Source organism: Quercus suber, unplaced genomic scaffold (genome assembly GCF_002906115.3).
Source record: "Quercus suber isolate HL8 unplaced genomic scaffold, Cork oak 2.0 scaffold_30, whole genome shotgun sequence".
In the NCBI taxonomy this organism is placed as follows: Eukaryota; Viridiplantae; Streptophyta; class Magnoliopsida; order Fagales; family Fagaceae; genus Quercus; species Quercus suber.
In genome coordinates, this window is record NW_027069495.1 from 593252 (window position 1) to 611730 (window position 18479).

Sequence of the window (18479 nt, forward strand, 5' to 3'; positions counted from 1 at the left end):
TCACGCATGTTCCACCACCATAACAACAACAACAACAATTCACACATATTATATTGTCGCCAAAAGAACATATTATAGAAACAAAAGCAAAAAAACAGAAACAGAAAAAGAAAAGCAGTGAAAGAGTTTGAACTTTGAACTCTTGAAGTTGAAGTTGATGGCTTCGCTTATAGAACCCGAAACCCCATCAGAGAACATTTACATACCAGAGGAATGGTCCGATGCCGCAGACTCCATAGCTTACGATTCTGTCACTTCGCCGCCTCCCATTGCTCTTGTCTGCGGCGCCAAAAACTCTGGCAAAACCACCTTCTCTCGCTACCTCCTCAACATCCTTCTCCAAAGGTCCATTCTCTCTCTCTCTCTCTTAATCAATCTCTCTTAATATATATATATATATATATTTATATATTACTATCTTTGATTTGTATGGATGCTATGTTAGTGAACCTTTAAGTATGTAATTGCTACTAAAATTTGTTTCTTTTTTCCTTTTTCTTTCATGGGTATGCTCTCAATTTCACAACTTTTATGCCTGGTAATATTTGTATGTCTATTTAAGTATGTATTTGCTAGTGAAAATTGTTTCTTTTTTCCCTTTTCTTTCATGGGTATGCTTTGAATTTCACAACTTTTTTGCCTGAGAATATTTGTATGTCTACTTAAGTATGTATTTGCGAGTGAAAATTGTTTCTTTTTTCCTTTTTCTTTAATGGGTGTGCTTTCAATTTCACACCTTTAATGCTTGGGAATATTTGTATGTCTATATAGTATGTACTTGCTAGTGAAAATTTGTTTCTTTTTCCCTTTTTCTTTCATGGGTATGCTTTCAATTTCACAACTTTTATGCCTGGGAAAATTTGTATGTCATCAATGAAAAGCTGCACTGAAATTTTACTATTCTCATTTAATATGTTTTTGTTAATTTCTTACCCCCAAAAAGGGTTTTTGTCAATTAGATTTAATATCTGGTAGAAACAGTTACCTTGATCTTCATTTGTTAATTTATTACATTGGATTTGTATGTGTTATTGTGAAAAGCCATCCATGTACTACATGATAAGTCTGATGTTTCTTTGTTGCATTGCTTTATTGAATTCAGTGATTTTTTTTTTTATTATTGCAAGACTTCCTCACATATATTTGACTATGAGTGATGCTAGTGGTACTAAATTTTTTTTACATAAGCATTACAGACTAACGTGTCAACTTCTAAACCCAAAATAAAAATGTAATTAAGAAATTTATTTATTTTGTTAATGTGGCACTAATCACGTTCATTGTTATGTCAAGTCGTAAGCTGTTTGTAGTAAAATTGGTTGTACCTTTAATATTTTCCATTTTATTATATTGTTTTAATTCAGAATATGATCCTCATTAGTAGACCTGTGTGGATAAATTGAAGATGTATCATCTACATAGCCTGTGTTGAAATTTGAAATATATCCCAGTTGTTATTTCCGCCAGTTGAAGTACCGAACCAGGTTTATAGTCTTTGATATTGATATTTTGTTTTCCTTTTTCATTTGTTTGTGAAGGGATGAGGGTTTGGGAAATAGTTTTGTGAGCTTCATGCTGCTTTTCTTTGACTGATATTTTCATTTTCTTACTTATAGTTTTTCCCCGCAAAAAAATTCAATTTACTTCTGTTTATAGGTATAAGAAAGTAGCTTATTTGGATACAGATGTTGGTCAACCTGAGTTTACACCTCCTGGTTTTCTATCCCTCACAATAGTTGACCAATTAACTCCAGGTAATTATTTATGGTTTTAAGTTAGTTAAAAATCTTGTCAATTCATTGTGTTACTATAATTTCACTGGAGTATTATTGTTTGTTCTTTGTAGTTTTTATAATTATTTATCCAGATTTCTCTTTCGTTTCATTGAATTAGATTTGACAGTCCCATGTCTGAAGACTCCAGAGAGGTATGAACTGTTGAACCTTGTCCTCCTCATTATTAACCTCATTAAAAATTAAAAACTGGCACTGTTGCTAGTGGATCAATTATGTAACCATGTGGTATGGTATAGAGTTGACAATCTGCAATGAATAGGAGTTATTGGGCTAAATGAGACTGACTGGACAGTATTGTTTTTAATGAGAAGTAGGTTAAACGGTTGCTTGTTGTCTAGCGTGTGAAGGGCATTGTAATGATGGCTTTTTCATGGTTCTGTCAATAGGCCTTTCTGGCCATAGCTCTTGATTAATCCATTGCCATTGTTATGATAACATTCACATTAGTTATAACATTATACCTGTTATGTGCATTGTAATTACTTTTTTTTCTTATAAAAATGTTTTTCTTTGTAACTTATCAATATATATATATATATATATCTTTTTTTTTTCTTTGCTATTGATATAATATGTGAAAGCCAACTGAGTGATGAACCATGACAAAAGTGTGATAATGTGAAGATTGATTTGGTTTATCCCTGATTTGGTAAATGCTGTATGAGGGAATTTTGAGGATCAAGTGTTTCAAAGTGGGCACTATAAGCTTCTTATAAAAAAATAAAAAGAAGAAAAGTGGGCACTATAAGCTTAGAGTTTGGTTTTGGTAAATAACTTTAATTGCGGGGGAATTGGAAACTCTAAATGGAAGTTCCTAATATTATGGAGAAGTGTATAAATTGTAGTTTGGATTCCCACAATCAGTACAAAGTTTGAAACTTTTTTGGTCTGTAGAATTTAAGATGGGATTTTGCTACTTTATGAATGTAGATCAAACATTACTTGTGACCTATTACATGAGCACCATTTGTTAGATGCGAGCTTATGCAGTTTTTTTCCCTTCCCAAAATGTAATTAGTCTCCAAGGGTTTACTATCACATGCTATCGATGCACTGTTCAACTATTTCTCTCTTCCGCCCCTCTCTTTCAATTCCGCCTTATGTTGCAGGTAGGCATTTCCATGTATATGCTAGATTCCATTGAAGAAAATACATGTGTTGACGTCCTATTTTCATTTCCTCTCAGATGCTTCTTCTTCGGTGATGTGTCTTCAAAAAGAGATCCAACAGCGTACTTGAATGCTATATTTTCCCTATGTGATTACTATCAAACAGAGTATTGCTTGTCGAACAAGAGTAAAATCCCTACTAAGACTGAATTGCCTCTTGTCATAAATACTCCTGGCTGGGTGAAAGGTAGCCTTATTTAAGTGGTTAATTGCGTCTCTTTTTTTCTTCTGATTTGCAATGTGATAAAATTTTCTCCAAATTCCAATCTTGTATTACTTCTTTACTGGGTACCGATGTATTTACATGAATATTATTTGATTTGTTTCTGTAATAACACTATTTTCTCCAAATTTGCTCATGTGACAGGTGTTGGTTATGACATATTGGTGGATATGTTGAAATACATTGCTCCCACCCATGTAGTTAAAATAAACATATCCGCCGAGAGTAAGAATCTACCAGCTGGGGCATTCTGGTTAGATGAGGATAAGGAGATGGTTAATCTAATTGAGATCAATTCAGCTCGTCAGGATTCTTACAATAGATCGTAAGTTCTTAGCTGTCTCCTCGTTTATTACATTGTGAATGCAGTTTATTTTCTACATAATTGTAAATCTTGATTCCTTTGCGTTATCAAATATATATCACTTTGTCTTATGTTGGTTTTATTCTTCATACATGAGGATCATTGAAATTATGACCTTGTTCTTCTCTTCTGGAGTCTTTCAATGTAACCTATCCATAATAGAAAAGTGTGTTCTACTGATCACATTAGTTTTTTCTTTTACTTTTCTCTTTTTTGTAATCTTTGCTTTGCTTTGTACCTTTTTTGCATAAAGAAACTTTTTGAATATACATCTTTCTTACTTATCAAAAAAAAAAAAAAAAAACCTTACTATGTTTTAAAAGGAATTTACAGTTTATTTGGCTGTTTGAATGTCATAATGTCCTGGGTTTATTTTGGATCCTTTATGCAAATAGTTCTTGGGTAGTCAATCCTAAAAGTAATTGCGGTAGGATACTATACAATCTGTTGCCTTGATGAGTGGCATATTTATTGCTACAAGACATGGATTTTTGTTAGAGTTGTGGCTTTTCTTCTTTACATTTTATCTTCACTTTGTTTTCCAGGGTGCTTGTGCAAAAGGATGCACGTTCTTTGCGGGAATTTCGTATAATGGCATATTTCAGGCAGTGCTTTCCTAGTAACCTGAATATTACCACAATCAAAGAACTTGCGCATGCATTAGCTTCGCACCCTCCTTATGAAGTTCCAGTATCAAGTGTCAAGATCAGGCATCTTCATTGTGAGGTCAGTTCAAGATGTTGATTGAATTGCTGCAGTGTTGTTTTTAAAATTTATTTTTCAGTGCATACCACTTTTATTGTAATATTACCTTCCTATTCAGTATAGCCTTGGATATATTAAGGCAGAATTCAGAGAAAAATAGATTATGTCATTAGAATTTGCTAAAATATTGCTATTAACTGTTTTTTTTGATCCATGTCACAGGAATTTATACATTTATTTGTTAAATTATTTCAAGTTCTTAAAAATGTTTCAATTTTTTAATGCTAGGTCCCAAGCTCCGAGGTATTCTTCAGTTTGAATGCAACTCTCGTTGGCTTGGCAGTTAGCTCTGAAGGCTCTGAAAATTTACCTTTGAGTGTTGGCCTTGGTGGGTCACTTCTACTTTATTATGTGACCTTGCTAAATCGATCATTATTTACTTTCTCTCAGCTGCATAGCTCTGGCCAGTATTTGTAATCAGTCATGATTTTTTCCATTGTAATGCTAGTTTGTCTGGGGAGATGGAGGGTAAAGTTTTATAATATAAAATAAGCTAGAATCATTTTTCGTAATAGATGGCTGCAGATTTGTGGTCAAGTTGTAGTACTAAAGTATATTCTATAAATTGTTTCTTGCCTGATGATTGCATGTTCTTATTATAAATTAATTACATAAAATCATAAGAGATATTTCTAATTTCCACTTACAAAAATGTTAATGGAAATTTTATCGTTTTAGCATACCAGATGGTGTATTTACTATCCTAGCATGCCAGAAGCTCCTCCTATGAGATTACTTCTCTCTCTCAATTTCATTTATGATAATGCAAATGCTATACCCCTCTTTGGAAGATAAACTCAAGGAGATTTTTATCCTTCATGGTCATCATCTTATTGTTCTTGGTTGCGTATCATCTAACAATAACACTTTTTTAGAACTATATCCCATCATCAATTTCCTGCAAAGCATTCCATGCCTTTTTCATCCTTAGAGTCACATTGGAAATATTAATTGCAATATAAACGATATTCTGATTGGAAAAGGTTTTTACTTGTGAGCTTTAACAAGTTTTGAGGGAGTAATAAATGTGACATTGCTTTTAAAAGATGGCAATGTTTCAGTATTTGTTTAAGATAGCAGTTTGTACTTCCATTTTTTTTTTTCCTCTTGGAATTGTTTCCATGAACCATTTTATATCCATTATCATATTATGTTTCCATTTCCATATTCAATGTAATCCTTAAATTTGATGACTCTGACAATCCCACGAACTTAATTCCATTTTGTGCCAGGGATAGTGAGAGGCATTGACACTTTTAAAGGTTTGCTATATGTAATCACACCTGTCCCTCAGAGCACTCTGGAAAAAGTCGATCTCTTTCTGCAGGGATTTATCCAAATTCCTACTGGCTTATTGCAGGTAACATACTGCCTTCCTCTGTCATATCTTGTCCTGGTAAAGAAAACATGTTTTTTCTGCTAATCATTACGTGCTCAACTTTCTGTACCATATCCTGCTTGATTTCTGTCTGCATGCATTTTTTTGTGTGAAAGATTTGGGTAATTTTTTATTTTCTTTTGCATTTTTCCTGCTGCAAAATGGTCTTTTAGGATCAAAAGATGCTTGTTTATTTTTAAGTGTACTAGTTACCCTAATATGCTTGTTGCATGTGTTGATGAATCTGTTGTTGGGATGTTATGAGGTATGCATATGAGGATGAGTAGTTTAGGACAGACTGCCACATGCTGGTTACTGCACGGGAAATTCATTGGGGCAAAAATGAAAAGGGAGGTGTATTTTGCTGAATTTCTCAGCATCATTGCTAAAGGAAATGTGGGTGTGTAGGATGTTTGTATGCAAGCTCAACTTGATAAAGCTTTAAATCTCAACTATTCAATTGTATACATGATCCCTTTTGCCATATCATTTGTCAAATCATAAGCCATCTGACCTTTCTTATTGCAATAATCTGCGCTATGTTCTTTAAAACCATAACGCAGAACGTGCCTTACTATGCTCTAAACCATAAATGGGCCATCTGTGCCTCAATTAGCTCATAAGCATTACATGATATGGGAATGACCAACTTGCTGTGCTTACTACCTTCATTCACATTTTATTTAAAAGCATTCAAGGACTCCCTTTACTCATATTATTCTTGTCATGACAATTAGATCCTTAAATTTTGATTACTGCTGTAGTTCTTATTTGAACAATTGACTTCTTTTCAGGTCCAGGGATGCGTTTCGCCTTACATGTCTGCAAATGTTTTCTCTACAAGCTAGGTCTTATTCTACTGATGATATCCAAGTATATTCTTTTCAGATTTCCTTTGTGGTTATCTTCTTTTAGGATCTCCTTTACAGTTATTCAGCTAAGTTATGTCCCAACCACGCAAGAGATGGGTTGCATAGTGGCTGCAGAAGCCAGTCTTATATGATTTTAATAGACATCAAAGACTCTGTTACTCTTTTGTTTGATTAAAATTTTGATCTTAAGTATTATTTTAATCTCTTATATGTAATGGTCATTAAATTTATTTATCAGAATTACTTTGCATAAAAAAATACTCCTACACTTGTTTGACACTCAATGAGCATTAGCCATTGCTAGCCTTGCTATCTTTTATTAATTACAAGATTATCTTTAATTGTTAGGAATACCTGTATTCACCGGCATTTCTGTATCCCACTATTAATTTTAGCCAGTATGATTTGTGAAAGCTGTGTTTTAAATTTCTAACTTTCATGTGATGAGTAGAATGTATGAATCATGTGAGAATAGTTCAGTCTTTTGGCTGGATGACGTGCCAAAAAAAAAAAAAAAAAAAAAAAATTAGTTGTCAAGAAACCAGAAATGAGAGTGACTGGTATGTATAGGTTGCTCTTCCATGGTTTTTTAAACCAGGTTTCAGTGGTGTGGATGCTGAACTGGCTAGTTAGCTACTTGTCTGTTATTTGTTCGATTGAGCTACTTAATAAGCCTCATGGGTGTTATCTCTCTCTCTCTCTCTCTCTCTCTCTCTCTCTCTCGGGAGGGTTGTTCTGGACTCTGGATGTAAGGCAAATTAAATTAAAATTGTGAAATGATTGTGATGGAGACTGTGGAGTCAAGTTTGGACTAGAAGAAGATTTCTTGCATTTTACTTGGAGTTAGGCAGTTGACATGGTGGAGCAATGTTAAGATTGGAAGCTAAACTGGGAATAGAAAAGTCTAGTGTACAACTCTGTTTCTGTCAGTAAAGGTTTTAAAATTCCATTTGTATCAGAATCATGCCCTTGGGATAAAAGTTCAGTACAGTCTTAAGGCATACTTAACAAAAGTCATCTTTATAATATTTGATAGAGAAAAGTTCATGATGGCCTAACGGCATTAGTTTAAAAAATATTTTTAGAAACCTTTTTTATGGGAAAAGAAAAAAACAATTGTTTATTTTTTTTTATTGCTTTTTATATTTTTCATGAAAGTGATGTTAAATTTTTTTTTAAATGTTTTATTAATAATGGTTCTAAAGTCATGAATTTTGTACTAACGTTATCAACACTTTATTTAATACTAGGGACCACCCATCCGAATTTAAAATTACATTGATGTCTAACTTTCTCTACTTTCTCTGTATTTAGTTCAGTCTCTATGAGGAAGACTAAAATGGGCTCACCTTGTTGTACCACCTTTTGCAAGAAATGCAATATCAAAATGCATGTGGAGAGGAAGAAGGAAATAAATGTTACCTTTTATGCAAGTAAATTGATCTTTAAATTTATAAGAGAACATTATTAACTTTGTTAGAGTGCATTATAATTCTTGTGTTTAATCACAATACCACTTAACCATTATAATTCTTCTTTATTTATTATTATTTTTTAATTATAAAAGTTCTTCTTTATTTTTCATACATTAAAACTATCACTATAACTTTTCATCCGTATCCCTTAAATTTAGACACTACTACTCTCCTGTTGGTTTGCAAATTGCTAATTGTATCACCACAATTTGGTTGGATCATTTTTCTAAATGAAGACTCCCATGTAAAACACTATCTACAAAATAGGACCACACTCTCGGTACATTCACGTTGAATTTCAAACTCAAATTGCTTCTTCTTCAGTTCTCCAATTCTCTCAATTCTGTTAATTTTCCTTTTTCCATTATCAGCATTTTTTCTAATTGCTCCACTCAAAATTGCTCCTACTCAACGGTATGTGTATGTCAATATACTATGGTCTTTTCTATTTTGATTTTCTAATTCATGAACAACTTCTTATTTTCTAGAAACAAATCAAATATTTGTGTAAAATAGCCCTTATATTTCAGCCTCACCATTAATTTCTTTCACATATTTCTTCAATGAAAGTGCACTGGGGTGCCTATCTTTAAGATTTTGGTATTTAAACTTCAAGGAACATGCATTAGGGTGTTTATCTTCAAGATTTTGGTATAACTTCAAGGAACTTGCACTAGGGTGTTGATCTTCAAGATTTTTGTGTGTTCTGTTTGTCATCTCCAATGAATTATTTGGACTTTGGACTTGAAGTGTAGTCAACAACAAAAATGTAGGTATCTTTTATGACCTCTATTTAGAGCGCCTCATGCGTATTGAATTCTCTCTATTACGTTTGCTTTTATGAGTTGTCATTTAGTATTTGCTTTCCTATATTTGCTTTCCTTATTTTGTTATCATTATCCTTTTTATATCATTAAAATAAAACACTTTCACGTCACGTTTTCTTATATTCCTATTGTTTTGTTCAAATATAACTTCTTATATTCACCTTTTGAAGTCATATAACTCATATTAGCATGAAAACGTTTTGAACTTATTTGAACTCATATTGAAAACGTGAATAAAAAATATGAGTTCTATTTGATTTCTATTTGGACTACAATTTTTAAATATGAGTTCATATTTTTAAACGTGAATTTTCTTATATTTCTAAAAGTGAATTTTCTATTTGAACTCATATTTCTAAATGTGAATATTTCAAAGAAAAAATATGAGTTCTATTTGAACTCAAATTACTTTTTGATATATTTTCAACAAAATATTTAGTTGAACGCTAACTTAGAGTTTAGGAAAAAAAAAAAACCTAATTATTTTATGTAATTTAGAGTTTGAAAGGAAAAAAAAAAAAAAAAACTTTTAACTCCCACGAAAATGTTGCTTACAAAATAGGACCACACTTTTCTTTTTTAATCTTTTCTTTTATTTGGTCAGTTTGATAATTGTTTAATATTTTCTCTAATTAATGACTCTTTTTTAAAGAGTGGGAATGATATATATATATATATATGTGGGGGGAGAAAAACCCAGCCCAACTTATTGGGCCCGAGGCCCTGAATGAGGAACACTCTTCATCCGAGGAGATAAGGCCTTCAGTCGGAAGCCCACGCCAATGGGGGACGCCTGGGGATGAGCACGTATACCATCCGAGGAGATACTCATATGTCCGAGTAGTCATGCGTCCTCGGATCCGAAGAGGTTTGATCAAACACGAGTATGGGAGGTTCAAGTGATCTATTTGACAAGTGTCAAGGGGGAGAAGGACCTCGGACACATTTGGGATTACTATATTTTTCAATCACAAAAAAAAAAAAAAAAAAAAAAAACACTAGGGGTGTGATGAGTATTATGTGTGGTGAAATAATGTTTTCATCATACCCCTAAGTTTTTTTTGTAATTGAAAAATGTAGTAATTCCAAATTATAATAAATGCAAATTATTAACTTTTACAAAAAAATTGAAGAGCCTCTGTGCACGCGCTCACGCGTGTGCTTAGAGGCTAGTAAGTATTAATACATTTTCCTTCTAATTAAAAAAGAAAAAAGAAAAAAAAAAGCCATGAATTTCGTACTAACATCATTTGAGAAAACTTACATTCCAATTTCAATTATCTCTAGAGCATACTTACCATCATTTATGCTTCTATTTATTTTTTTATTTATTTTTTGTTAAGTTATGAGACTCCATGCAAGGATTTGGCGTACATATTACAGTCCTGGACTTTTAATTTCTAATAAAAATTTTATATAAAAAGATAATTATACCTAAAAATAACTCAGGTCAAATATATCAATTAATTTTAAGTATATGTAGGATTTAATATAAATCAGATAAAAAGATAATTGTACCTAAATATAACACAGGTCAAAATATCAATTAGTTTTTGATTTAGACAAGATTTTTTGACGAAAATTTATTAGTAGAGATATAACTAAAACACATTGAAGCAATAAGCTTGTCAACTATGGAAACCCATTAATCTACATAGCTCTCACATCTAACCCACCTTTCCCACCAAATATCTACTGGCCCCAGATTCAACTGCCAGATATGTGGCAACGGGACATGCAAAAAGTTTCCATGAAACAATGTGGATTGACTGTTATTTGGTTGGTTGGAAAGTGCATGATTGACCGTTATTTCAGCTACATGATCTGCCTAACAACCTTGATAACTTAGTCTATTTATAGACCAATGAAATGCACCACCCAAACTTAGAAATCTTTGCTTTTGAAACATCAAAATCTCCTTCCTAGTACTCTCCTTCCTCCGACATAAAATCTCACAAACAAAAAAAGGTCATGATCTCGGTTCGGTTCATCCCTCCAAGGTCATGATCTTTCATCTCACCAACCTGTAGGCACTTGATTTCATTTCATTTTAGACCCATTTCAATTTCAACAATATAGATTAAAAAAAGAAAGAAAAAAGATAAGATAAACATTATTGTCAGTACTATTTCATTTCTCTGTGTTTGGATCCAATGGCGAAGCGGTCATTTACACGATTTGTCGAACAAGAGCTGGGAAAATTCCCACACTTCCTGGTCTGTGCTGTGCTCGAATGGGTGTTAATAATTCTGCTATTCACTTATGGATTTCTTGTATTTGTTGCAAATGAATTCGCCAAGTACTTTGAATTGCCAATGCCTTGCTTGCTTTGCTCGAGAATCGATCATCTGCTTGTGAATAGAAAACCTGATTCATACTACAATGATTCAATATGTGAAGGTCACAAGCAGGAGGTTTCATATTTGGCATATTGCCACGGCCACAACAGACTGTCTGATATAAGAAAGATGTGTGAAGGGTGCCTTTTTTCATTTGCAACTGGGAAGCAATCTGATCGCGATACGTATAAGTCTCTAGTTGGGATTTTGCATAAGGATCTTGAGGGCTTTGTTGAGGATATTAACCCAATTCATCTCAGTTTGCCTGCTCTAAAGGAGGATAATACTTTGGAGGTTGAGAAGAATAGCATTAATCGTTGTTCTTGTTGTGGTGAGCCATTGAAGGTGAAATCATCGTATTCAAAAGGAAAAGGTGCTGGTGCACATTCACAAGCTCCTGCTCCTGCTCCTACTCCTTCACCTCGATCATCATTTGTGACATTGAGAAATGAGGAATTTCGCAATTTGGATTCGCCTCGCATCCGATACACAGAACTCAAATTTATGTCTGGCAATGACACACTTTCGGAGGATGAGGATGGCCTTAGTGCAACTAATTCCGATATTCAATGTGAGTTTGGATCTAAATGTTTGTTATCTTTCTTAATGAACTCATAAACTGATTTCTAAAAACAGAACTCTTCATACTTTTGAGTAATTTTTAGTCTGCGAGAAATCTTAGGTAATTAGATATAACCCAGAACAATATGCCAGTTATAGTTCAATCATTTGGGAATTGTTTATTGATATTGTAATTATTCTCAGTTGCTTTTGATTTGCTTTAGCTCGATTATACTCCTTTTTTCTTTACCGTCTGCAATGCTTCTTGCATTGCTTGAAAGTCTTGTATCTCTAGTCTGTCATCTGTACTTTCTTGTTGCCTTTGAAGTTTTCATTATTTTCCCCCTAAAAAAAAAATCCAAAATTTTGACTACAATCCAATATATTTTTGTAACCATCTCATTGATTTAGTGTCTTGATTTTGTAGTTCCAGTTAAAGAAGATGTCAAAGCTGCTACAGTGCCATTATTGACAGAAACTGTGGATTTGAATGATGATGCCTCTAAGACTCCTAACTTTGATAAAGGGAACAAGTTTTTTGGAATCTCACTAACAGATTCACCTACTAATAGTCCTAGGTGGGCTCCTAGGATTACAAGGAAATCGTCACTTTCAAAATTAGCATTTGCTTCGGAGTCTGTTGAGGGGAAACTGCCAAACGAAGCTGAAAGTGATTCCATTTTGCATTATTTGACGAAACAGGTTCACTTGGATCGCAAGACACTGGTGGCTTTGTACATGGAACTGGATGAAGAAAGAAATGCTTCAGCTGTTGCAGCTAACAATGCAATGGCCATGATTACCCGGTTACAAGCAGAAAAGGCAGCTGTTCATATGGAAGCCTTGCAGTATCAGAGAATGATGGAGGAGCAGGCAGAGTACGAAGAAGAAGCCCTAGGATTAACAAATGAGTTGCTTGCCAAGAGAGAGGAAGAGATCAAGATTTTAGAGGCTGAACTTGAGGCATATAGACAAAAATATGGATGTTTAAGTGAAGATGATTTCAGGAGAAGTGAAATTGAGGCTGCTGAGGATTACCGAGAGTATACACCTTACTCACCTGATGGTGCAAAATCCGAAAGTGACAGCGTTAATGTTGGTGTCAATGAAGGGGATATTAATAGAGAAAAGAGGCACAATAATTATCTAGCCTTGTCAACTCAGGAGGCAAATGGAGGGGGTACCCTAAGTGCAGTATTGAAAGATTTTAAAGCGGGGAGAACCAATTCTCTGGGACGGTTCAAAAAACCAGACAGGAGAAATCGCTTGTCATCAGAAAGAATTCATTTCTCACAGTCTGGCAGTGATGGAATTGAGCATACAAATGATAAGACAGGTAACATACATACAGAAAAATCGATATACGTACAATATGAGCCAGTTATAAGCGTATTGATGACTGGATAGGTAACATACAAAAATCCATATACATGCAACAAGGGCATGTCTGTAATAATATTTTGCATTTACAATGTCACCATCAGATGATTAGTTAGTCTTTCTGATTTTGCAGGAAAGCAAAGGAAAGCTATCCTTACAAGAGAATTGTCTCTTCTTAGTAACAGGGTGAAGGCCCTTAAAGCAGATGGTGGATTCATAGAGAATGCTGCTCAGAAACTTGGAAAAGAGAGTGAAGGAACAAATCTTTTGACAGAGATTTATCAAAATCTGTGGAAGCTTCGTCAGATTGTGATAATGCCCCCTGAGGAGAATGATGCATGATTGTCATCGTAATCTTTTTTATGGTAAATGCAATTTAATCCTAATTAATTGTGCTTAGTTGACATGATACGTGTGATGGGTCAAGATTCTATAGCTACACTGCTGAGAAGTAAAACAAAATAATGAATGCAGATAGGATGGCCCAGTCTCTTTATTCAGAGTTGATTAATAGGACTAATAGTAGGGTTTGGGAATTGAAAATCGATCCTAACATTTTTTAAACTCGTGTAGTTTTTGCTAATGGCTAAAAAGTAGTAGTAAGCCTGGTGCTGGCCCCTATTACTACTACTGATTGTACATGTAGTTTTGCTAATGGCTAAAAAGTAGTTTTCTTTTTCGTCATATTTATGCGACAAATCTGAATCAACCTGGGTATTTATTGAAGGCCTTGTTTCCATTACATGTGAACACAATATATATTTCTCATTACTAGGTGAGCATATTGAACTAGCCTACTCTGTCATCATGGATGGTTAGAAGCACTTGTCAGTGTAAAGTATTGTTTGAAGTACATCTGATTTATTGACTACACTACTGTATCCACAATAATTTGATTAGTTGATTGGCCTCCTCCTGATACCATCCAATACTTCTAGACACGGTCGCCATAACACAATGGACATGTCACCCATGTTAAAAAGTTCCCGCTACATTGCATGGTGGTGAATATGGCTTCAAGGTACTGAATGGTACCTGGAGAAATCCAGATCCTAGGATGGATTTCTTTTATAACAGAGATTGGAAAGTTTTTTAGCCTTTTAGGTTCATGTCAGTCCTCACAAGATTGAATTACTGAAGGTTGAAGATATTTGGTTAAACTTTACAGTGGCTCCATGGTCATAGAAGTTCTTTCCTGAGCATGAGTTTATGGTGTTAACCAACGCATGGCATGGGATTTGCAGAAACGAAATCCCCTTCTACCATATGAAGCACTACCATTATCTCTAATTTTCATTTATCGTCTAATATCTGAAGATTAACAGAGTAAACCTTGTGTCAGCTATGTAGTTAATCAGCCATAAATGTCAAAAGTCGTACAGAAGGATATTAACCTCACAAAATGACGATATAAGAAAGTACTTACTAACCATACCAAATGCATGTATTACTAAGATTCAGGATATATTGCTCCTTGTAGTTTCACCCACGATGGTGTGTATGCTCTCAGAAATGTGTTTGCACTTTCCCCACACATACTGAACTAGCAGTTCTTAAACCAAATTAATCGATTTATAAATTTTTAAAAGATTTTCTTTTTAGTTGCAGTTTCTTTTTTTCTTAGGATGTATATACTTTCCTTGCATGCTGGAAGGGTATTTTTATTTTAGCTTTGAGGCCTCAAGAAGCTCTTGGTCTTGCTTCTTTCTTCTCTTGGGGTAAGTAGTGCTTTCTAAAAAGATAAATGGAATAGTACATAAATGGATTTTCTGTCAGAATTCATGGGCTTTGAAGTCTCAGTTATATTGATTAGTACAGATCCTCCATGTTAAACGGTAACTTGCTGAAGAACCATAAATACTTGTGTGCATTATATCATTTAATCTGTGCCACGCTTCTTACTACTAAAACAGTCAATAATATTTGTCATTTTTATTGCATCATCTGGAATTTCATCAGTAGTTTGATGTTGTGTTATTGCCTTGTCTTTTGGCATTTAACTCTGGGATGAAACAACACAAAATTTACTTGGTAAAATAGGAACACCACTCAATTATTTAAATAATTCCGCAGTCTTCTCTAATCAGTTGTGGCTATTGGTTCATGTCCTCAACAAATCTTTATCTGAGAACTGCTTCAGTTTGGCCTGATCTTAAGAAAAGGGATATCAGGCTTTGGAAGTTTAATTTGAAGTGATTTTGGTATGTATCTATTTAAATATCCATGTATATACCTATTTCAGCACGAATAGTTCCTTTCTGTCATTCTTAGCGCTTCAATCTATTCTATTGCATTTGTAAGAACATCTTAAACAGAGCGAAGAGTATCACATTTCTATAATCTTTCAAAAAACTTGAAAAAAAATTAAGGTGGTATTTAAGCACTTAAGAAACTAAACAATTTAAAAGTGAAGAGAAGACAGATTAAATGAAACAATCAGTAAAGTGTTGATACATTTTAAACAGCATCATTCCATGAAACCTAAAAGTATCTCATGCAATTTGGTAATTCCAAGTGTGCCTTCTATTTTCATTTAGGTGCTGCAATCCAGGTAATGAAATTAAATAGAATAGTATTAATTCTGATTAAGTGTCTGTTTGTTTTGCGTGTCTCACGTCCACGTTTTACGTGTTTTGCATTTCAGCCTTTTTTTTTTTTCCAGCTCAGCGCCTCTTGTACTGTTCATGGGACATGAACAGTGCAATCAGGAATATGAACAGTAATTTTAAAAGTGAACGGTAATCCGGAAAATGATTTTTTTTTTTTTTTTATAATTTTTTTTTTTATTGCTTTCAGTTTTCAGTTTTCAGTTTCCAGCAAAATAAGCAGTATCCAAATGCACACTAAATGTTGCAAATTCTAGTTTGTTTGTTGTTTTGGTTTTATGTAATGCTTGTTTTGGTTACCATTATATTGTCCAGTTTTATTTTATTAAAGGGAAATAAGAAAGGAAGAATTTTTTTTTTTTGACTAAATGTTGTGCAGGTGAAAGCATTGACATTGCACTGTCATTGGTGTCACCAGCAATTTTTCACCTGAATGCAACCTACAGCTTTGATCTAGTGGGAGTCAACTTGATTGGGTTGGCAGAAAATGGTTGCCGTGCTTTAAGGTTATATATCATGCACCTACCTGGAAATCAAATGATGAAACTATAATCAGCTATAAATTATGTTGACTAAAATTTATGTACTTCAATTACAAGGGTGCTGGGAGACTGTTGGTGATGTCAGGATCCAATTAGGAGAGACAAAGATCTTAATAGCTGATGAGTGAATCCCAAAATGAGGAGAGCTAGAGCGCTTTCTGAAATCCTCCATAAAATTTGAATAGCTCAAATTATAATTGTTTCTTCCATCAGAGTTGTTGCTTAATGTAAGGATCCAAATCTTTTGGTTTAGGGTAAGTGTTTTCATTAAGGAACGGGACTAATGCTTAATGTTATCTTGCAACATCGTTATGGACTATTGATGCTTTTGAATATTTTGCTCATCGATAGTGCATGTATATCCATAATTCTTGCAAAAATATTGGAGGCTAGAACCAGCCCTAGAAGAGGCTTGATAAATGAAATGAAGTCATACATGATTTTCAGTCTGTAAGAGGGATTATCCCTTACTAAGGGAGGAGTATGTCTGGCTTCGTTTCTGGTGTATCACTATCAAGCCTCTTCAATAGCTACTCTTCTTCTCTGCTTGTTCCCTTTTGCCTTGTTTTGCTCTTATTAGTCTCTGGTTTGAACATTTTTTAAAACAATTATGTATTGGTAAATTTCACTAAATCCTTCTATTTTTTTTTGCTCTTTCTGTAAGCCATTTTTAACATCTAGGAATATATGGTCTTGCTTTTTCTTGTGATAGATCATTTATCATTATTGTTTACATTTCCAAACCAAGACTATCAAATAGCAGCTTGGGTTATAAATCAACTTGAACTTATGAAACTTTCATACATTTTTTGAACTTCTTATTACAATTATAAACTGCAAATTAGAGCAGGGGCATGTTAGATTGGCTACAAAGAGAAAAAGTGTCCTCTCAATGGGACACACTTCATAAATGTTTCCTTGCAAATTTGTAAATCTTTTACTTGGAAAGAATGTTATTTCAAAGAATAAATGTTCATTAACTTAAAATGAATAGAGGACACATTTCATGCATTTTAATTCAACGGAAAAATAGCAGAAAAATAGCTTCTAAGAATACATATCACAAGAATGCCTCATGAACTGCGAAATTATGTTCTGGTTCCCTTCGACATGAATGATATGAGGCTTCTATCCAACCTGGATTAACCAAGAACTTCTTTTTCTGCTCTGCCCACTTGGCCTCCTTTGTTTCCATGTCCACTATCACCATATGTGTTACTGCTGTACCAAGTTCCAAGCTGCACATTGCTCCTAACTCCTTTGCCATAATCCAGAAAGGCACTTCCTCCGGTGGATTCCCCATAAACCAACTTGTGCTGAAAAATAAAACACACCCAGCTAGCACCTTAAGTCGAATCATTTTGAGTATTAACCTCGCATCTCCATGAGCGAGATTAACTTCAAGCTCTGGGTGAAAAAACTGTCTGTGAACTCTTTGAAGACCTTCAAGAATTCTGGCGAGCATCCCATTAGTCTCATTTTCATCAGCCTTCCTCTCTGCAAAAGACTTATAGTTGTCATCCTTTGCACTACTTGAAGAAAAGTACCGATATGCATGAATGTTTATCAAATTTTCTTGATGATTTGGCCACATGTCTCTGTTGTCATCAACTATAAGAACCATATTTTCATGCCCCACCACCTCATCAAGGCTCTTTTTCTCACAACCCGACCTTTCATCATCTCTCGTGATTATCCTAGAAGCAAAGTAATCCCCATCTGGGTCTAGCAAGCGCGCAACCCTCAGGGCATAGATTCGGTTTGCTTTAGTGTAAATGTACATCTCAAACATGTCATTAGCCGCCTTCAGAAACTGCTTAACAAAGGGTCTCAGTTTCACCAACCGTGGGAACTTTTTGTCTTGGTACGCAAAAAGTGTACCTTTGCCACCACCTTGTTCAACAACTTCAGCCTCCTCAAGCAAATATTTATCTTCCGAACTCAACTTTTCAATTTCTGTTGACTCCATCAATGTGAGGTCCAAATCAAGAACCAGAATAAGCTTTTTATTACGAAGCAAATGATGGGTTTTCCAGTCACGTTCCAATTTGATAACATCGTTACGATATTCATCAAGTTTGCGTCTTTTGATGTTTTGTTGGTGTGACTCAGAATTAGTTCCCAAGTGTTCGCGGACTAGACCGTTTTCGGGCTTAGAAGGTACACGTAGTCGAAATTTCAT

The 18479-nt window shown here is 34.2% G+C and overlaps 3 protein-coding genes across 8 annotated transcripts; 2 read left to right on the plus strand and 1 right to left on the minus strand.

The window, feature by feature from the left end:
* On the plus strand, positions 1-6914 carry LOC112014161 (polynucleotide 5'-hydroxyl-kinase NOL9). Of its 3 annotated transcripts, none has more exons than XM_065770337.1 (9): positions 1-345; positions 1657-1754; positions 1894-1927; positions 2983-3152; positions 3333-3513; positions 4098-4278; positions 4546-4645; positions 5556-5677; positions 6490-6914. In XM_065770337.1, the coding sequence occupies exons 1-9, from the start codon at positions 158-160 to the stop codon at positions 6541-6543; spliced, it is 1128 nt and encodes a 375-aa protein (XP_065626409.1). In that variant the 5' UTR covers positions 1-157; the 3' UTR covers positions 6544-6914. The 3 variants fall into 3 exon arrangements, with proteins under 3 accessions (XP_065626409.1, XP_023902311.1, XP_023902310.1); XM_024046542.2 differs by having other exon boundaries at positions 4-345; positions 5550-5677; XM_024046543.2 differs by lacking the exons at positions 1657-1754; positions 1894-1927 and having other exon boundaries at positions 3-345; positions 5550-5677.
* A 3859-nt stretch (positions 6915-10773) lies between these two features.
* Positions 10774-16872, plus strand: LOC112014148 (probable myosin-binding protein 5). Of its 4 annotated transcripts, none has more exons than XR_010627738.1 (5): positions 10774-11779; positions 12203-13105; positions 13283-13514; positions 16135-16261; positions 16355-16872. XR_010627738.1 is itself a non-coding variant. In XM_024046530.2 (4 exons), the coding sequence occupies exons 1-3, from the start codon at positions 11023-11025 to the stop codon at positions 13489-13491; spliced, it is 1875 nt and encodes a 624-aa protein (XP_023902298.1). In that variant the 5' UTR covers positions 10776-11022; the 3' UTR covers positions 13492-13514; positions 16135-16871. The 4 variants fall into 4 exon arrangements, 2 of the variants coding, with proteins under 2 accessions (XP_023902297.1, XP_023902298.1); XR_010627737.1 differs by having other exon boundaries at positions 10776-11779; positions 12197-13105; positions 16355-16869; XM_024046530.2 differs by having other exon boundaries at positions 10776-11779; positions 12197-13105; positions 16135-16871.
* A 485-nt stretch (positions 16873-17357) lies between these two features.
* Positions 17358-18479, minus strand: LOC112014159 (RNA polymerase II C-terminal domain phosphatase-like 4). Its single transcript, XM_024046540.2, has one exon. It carries the CDS (start codon positions 18477-18479, stop codon positions 17358-17360), a length of 1122 nt encoding a protein of 373 aa, XP_023902308.2.

Coding starts and splice junctions, on each gene's coding strand:
- LOC112014161 (XM_024046542.2), top strand. CDS start 158: ATGGCTTCGCTTATAGAACCCGAAACCCCATCAGAGAACATTTACATA. Junction 3,153..3,332: donor TACTCCTGGCTGGGTGAAAG/GTAGCCTTATTT, acceptor CTCATGTGACAG/GTGTTGGTTATGACATATTG. Junction 5,678..6,489: donor TTCCTACTGGCTTATTGCAG/GTAACATACTGC, acceptor ACTTCTTTTCAG/GTCCAGGGATGCGTTTCGCC.
- LOC112014148 (XM_024046529.2), top strand. CDS start 11,023: ATGGCGAAGCGGTCATTTACACGATTTGTCGAACAAGAGCTGGGAAAA. Junction 11,780..12,196: donor AACTAATTCCGATATTCAAT/GTGAGTTTGGAT, acceptor TTGATTTTGTAG/TTCCAGTTAAAGAAGATGTC. Junction 13,106..13,282: donor GCATACAAATGATAAGACAG/GTAACATACATA, acceptor CTGATTTTGCAG/GAAAGCAAAGGAAAGCTATC.
- LOC112014159 (XM_024046540.2), bottom strand. CDS start 18,479: ATGAAATTTCGACTACGTGTACCTTCTAAGCCCGAAAACGGTCTAGTC.